This window comes from Galeopterus variegatus, unplaced genomic scaffold, assembly GCF_000696425.1.
Source record: "Galeopterus variegatus unplaced genomic scaffold, G_variegatus-3.0.2 Scaffold7016, whole genome shotgun sequence".
NCBI lineage: Eukaryota > Metazoa > Chordata > Mammalia > Dermoptera > Cynocephalidae > Galeopterus > Galeopterus variegatus.
Window position 1 is genome coordinate 14,401 of NW_007733127.1, and position 4,685 is coordinate 19,085.

The 4,685-nt window shown below is 51.5% G+C and overlaps 1 protein-coding gene across 1 annotated transcript in view; it reads left to right on the forward strand.

Annotated features, from left to right (window-relative positions):
• The first annotated feature begins 2,784 nt into the window (after positions 1–2,784).
• KLK5 (kallikrein-related peptidase 5) overlaps positions 2,785–4,685 on the forward strand; it is a 7,888-nt gene continuing 5,987 nt past the window's right edge. The window contains exon 1 of the mRNA XM_008591542.1: positions 2,785–2,857. Within this exon, the coding sequence (XP_008589764.1) occupies positions 2,785–2,857 (73 nt within the window). The remainder of the gene's footprint in view (positions 2,858–4,685) is intronic.

Here is a 4,685-nt window from a genome sequence, read left to right on the forward strand (position 1 = left end):
GCACCGAGGCCACGGGTTCGGATCCTGTATAGGGATGGCCGGTGCACTCACTGGCTGAGCGTGGTGCTGACAACACCGTGCCGAGGGTTGCGATCCCCTTACCGGTCAAAAAACAAAAAAGAATTGAGCATAGAAATGTTTAAAAATCCAACTCTTAACATGAACTATTTTTTTTTTTTTTGTCTTTTTTCGTGTCTGGCAACGGATCGCAACCCTCAGTGTTGCCCCCGCACCTTGCTCAGCCAGCGAGCGGGAACCGGTCTGTATGTGGGATCCGAACCCTTGGCAGGAGTGCCACCGCGCTCCCAAGTGGCGCACTGTAGCAGTGCGCCACCGGGCCGGCCCATGAACTCTTTTTTTGAGGCAGAATATCTACACGTTTGGTATTTAAAGTGCTTGTCTGTCTAAGAGAATTTTACCTATTATAGGTACAGCCTTGTAACTTCAGCTTGGAATGTGTAATTGATCTGTGATTTTTAAGTTGGAGTTATACCAGGTTTATATCTGGGATGGGGATATTTGAAAGAATGCAACATCGATCATATTTATAAGTGTAATAAATTTAGACGTACAAACTTAAATGCTCTGGGAGTTTTGTCTAAAAATTGAAGGACTTCCAGAAGAGATTGAATGTGTTGGTTTTAGAAATGTAGTTTAAAATGTTTGAAGGCATTTCATTAACTTAGTTTGTAAATAGGACCAAACATTATTGTAAAGACCTCATAAAAGACATATCCGGAATTAAAAGTGTTGAAGGCTGAACTTAAAAGACCAAGGAAGCAGTAGGTTGCTGGTTTTGTTACCTTAATGCGTGAAATATCAATTTCCATATTCAAAATAAACTTCAGAATAGGTTTTGGCTGTTTTGGATTTTTTTTCCTTGCGCACTAAAACCAGCCTCAAGAGTTCTAAAACCTCCCACTTAACAGGTGCTAGCTATAGAAGTGAGCAGGACAGCTCGGTTCCTACCCTCAAGGATTGTGAGCTCGACAAAAGCAGCTTCTTCAGGCGTCCTGGTCATTTTGTTCACGGACAGATCTGAGTCTGGCAAACCGTTCTTACCTCCTAGGGAGGACAGAAACATAGACACGATTGGAGATGGCTGCAGAAATTTGGAAGCAGACAGAAACAGGAGCCAGAATGGAGACAAGATCAGCACTGACAGCCCCAGGTGGCCCAGGACTGGGGAGGGTGAAGCCACCTTTCAAGCTCCTCACCCAACGCCCCATTTCCCAAAAGGCCGGGAGCCGCCGCCCCCTATCTTGGCTTCTTGGCCTCTTTTCCTGTCAACAGGTGGCCCTGCCCAACTGTCTCACCCACGCCCGACTATGCCAGCCAGGCCAAGGCACCTGCCGGGGCCCTCAGACTGGATCCCCGCCAGTCTCTGCCCTGTGGCCTGGGCCCCAGGGTGAGGGGCAAGAAAAGGGGTTGAGGGTTCCTCAGCAAAGAGGCCTGAGTCTCCCCTGCCTGAAATGCAAGGCAAGGGAGACGGAGAGAAAAAAGGATACAGGAAGACAGATACTCAGGGCTAGGGATGAGAGGAGAAGGGGAGGAGAGGGGTGAAAGGGACAGAATGATGGAGATACAGACAGAAACCCAGAGGGAGACTGAGAAGCCGAGTCCGAGAAAACAGAGGCGAGAGACAGAGACAGAGAGAAAAGTACAGAGAGAGACACGGGTGCAGAAGAGCGTTAATAGAGAATCACCAACACACACAGGAGGCAGAAGGGTACTTTGGGGGGTGATAGACACGTTCATTATCTTGATTGCAGTGATAGTTCAGTGTGTGTGTGTGAAAACTCATCAGATTGTGCACTTGAAGTAAGCACAGTTTACCGCACTGCAAGTGTATCTCAAAGCACTGCCAAAAAAAAAAAAAAAAAAGCAGAAGGGGAATAAAGGAAAATAAAAGGCTTGGGAAATCTAGATGTATTTGACAAATACGGCATTCAGAACCATTAAAAAAGAAAGAATCACAGAGACAGGTAAAGAGCAAGACACAGAGACACAGAGAGAGTAGGAGAAACAGGGACAGAGACACTTGAGCCACAAAGAGAGAGAAGAAATCCTAAGACAGGGGGCGGGGGCGACACTGACACTAAGAAGGTGCCAGATATGGAGACAGACTCAGACAGACTCAGGGTGGTGGTGGGGGGGACCACAGAGAGATGGAAGGGAGGCAGGGGAGGGACTGGCTTGACTTCCAGGGACCCCTCCCCATCCCCGAGGCCAGGGAGGTAGGGAATGGCATTTGGGACTAGGTGGGGGGTGTTCTGGGGGCGGAGGTGAGGGGAGGCAGGAGGATTGATTGCTAAGGCCGACAGAGCACCTCACTACCCGGGAATGCGCCCCGGGGATCAGTGGGTGGTTATAACCCAGGCCTAGTGCTGGCAACCGAGAAGGAGGCGTCAGCAGGAAGGCGCAGGCCTGAGAAGTCTGTGGCTGAGCTGGGAGCGGGTCCCCCACCCCCTACCTGGGGGACTAAGCAGGTGAGGCCCGGAGAGGGGAAGTCAGCAGGCAGGGAGGGAGAGGTGTCTCTGTGTCTGGAACCCCGTCTCTCTCTCTGTCCTCCCTCCTGACCCCACCTGGAGGCTGCTGGACTTCATTTCCTCTGAACTCTGTAGTGTCTGGGTCTCAACTCAGCGTTGATGGAGGGACAGTGTCCGTGTGGTCCCTCTCCACCCTGGGAAGTCAGGTAGGGGAGGAAGGGGAAATGGGTTAAGGCTCTTAGAATCACCTGGGCCTCCCCACCCTTTGACGTCCCTCCAACCAGGTGCAGCTGCCATGGTTACAGCAGGACCGTCCTGGATGTGCATGCTCAGTGTTCTGCTCACAGCCCTGATTCTGGGGGTCACAGGTAACCAGAACTCTCGTGTGTGTGTGTGCGTGCACGACTGTCTGGAGTGCCTGTCCCCTGGAAAATTAAGTGACACTGGGTATGGTTCCACAACTGGGTGAATGTGAGTCTGTGTCTGTATTTGTGGTTGCATGATTTTGTGGGGCCATGTGACTGCCACCTTGAGTGTGTGGGAATGGAGGATGGGTGCCTTTTCCCATATCAAGTGACCATGTGTGGCAGATGGAACTGACCATTTGAGGCTGTATGTGTGACTGTGTGATTGGGTGTGTGTGCCTGTACAAGTCTGTGCGGCTCTACAACAATGTGGGTGAATGTACGTGGCACTGCGAAGGTGACTGTATGTTTGGCCATGTATGGCTACTTGGCTTTGTGTATAACTACAGATATCTGAGGTTCTTGACCCTGTGTCACTGGATTACATGAGACAAAAGGCGTCATTGCCATGAAAATATGTGACTGTGCTTGTGGGTAGCCTTTTGTGATATGTGATTGTGGCTGGGTGTGAGGTTATAGGTGTCTATATCTGTGACCGTGTAACTGCTTGAGGCTGCGTGTAGGGGTGACTGTATGTGACTGTGTGTTTGTGTGGGGCTGTGTGAATGCTACTGTATGTGTGGTAGTACGGCTCTGTGTCTGGAGTTCCTGTCCCTGCCCCCAGGGATGGCATGTGCAGAAGTGGCTTCCACTATGGGACTGTGGTTGTGTGAAGATGGCTGCTAGGTGACTTACTTGCACCGTTCCATGCTGGGTGTGGGCAGGTAAATGTCTTCGGAGTGTAATCTAGTCACCACATCAACGTGCTTGTGTGCAGAAGTATATGTGGCTGTCTTCACACCTTTGCACGCGTGGTGCTCGCACACAGATGCTGTGGATGGGTGCGTGAGATTCTGCAAGGCTGTCCTGGAATGTGTGTACCTGAGGAGCACATGTACCAGGAAACAGCTGAGCTTGGGCTGTAACTGTGGAGACAGTGCATGTTTCTGTGTGGACCTGCGCGTGTGCCTGGCCGTGACTGCGACTGTGCGCACATTTCTTGGGGTAGTTGGTGAATGAAGACAGCGCTAGGGCTTCACTTCTCTGGGTCATCAGCGAGAATATGAACCAGTGAATGGACTATGGGGGGACTGATGATGGAGTGGGATATCTGTGTCTGTCTGTACATCTGTGTGTGGGAGGAGGGTATCGGTAGGAGAATTCAGGAGGCACGTTTGCGTTTGAGAATTCAGAAAAACAGCCCTGCTCTGTCCTTCCACTCAGCCCCCAAAGCTGAGCCTATTTCCTGGTCCTGCTTCCCCAACCCTAGGCCAGGCTTCATTCAGCCAGGGTCCCCCTTGGGCTGCGGGGGACTCCCCCCGATTCCTCTGTCAGTCCTCACCTCTATGAACCGCCCCTCTTGGCCAGGCTTCACCCCCTATGCTGTGGGTGGCTCCTAGAGCCCAGCCACTACCTCTCCTTACAAAGTCAGGGATATTTATAGGAACGACTTCCCCTGGCGACCCTGGCCTTGGCCCTGCCCAAGTTGATTCCAAGCCCTTCCGCCATCTCACAACCTGTTGCCTCCAGCCACGATTCCATTCATTAAGACCTGACCCCATTTCTTGAGACCAGGTCTCACTCCTAAAACCCTTGTCTCGTCCCATCCCCAGACTTGTCCCCACAGCTCTGCCTCTGCCTCTGAAGTTGTCCGGGGCCCCTGTACCCAATTTTACCCTCCCCTGGTCCCACCCACTAAGCTGTAGCCAATCCCAATAATTTCTGAGGTCCATTCAGAGTCGAGTAACCCCCACCTGAGCCTGGGCTCTGTCTTTGAGTCCTTCACTCTTAT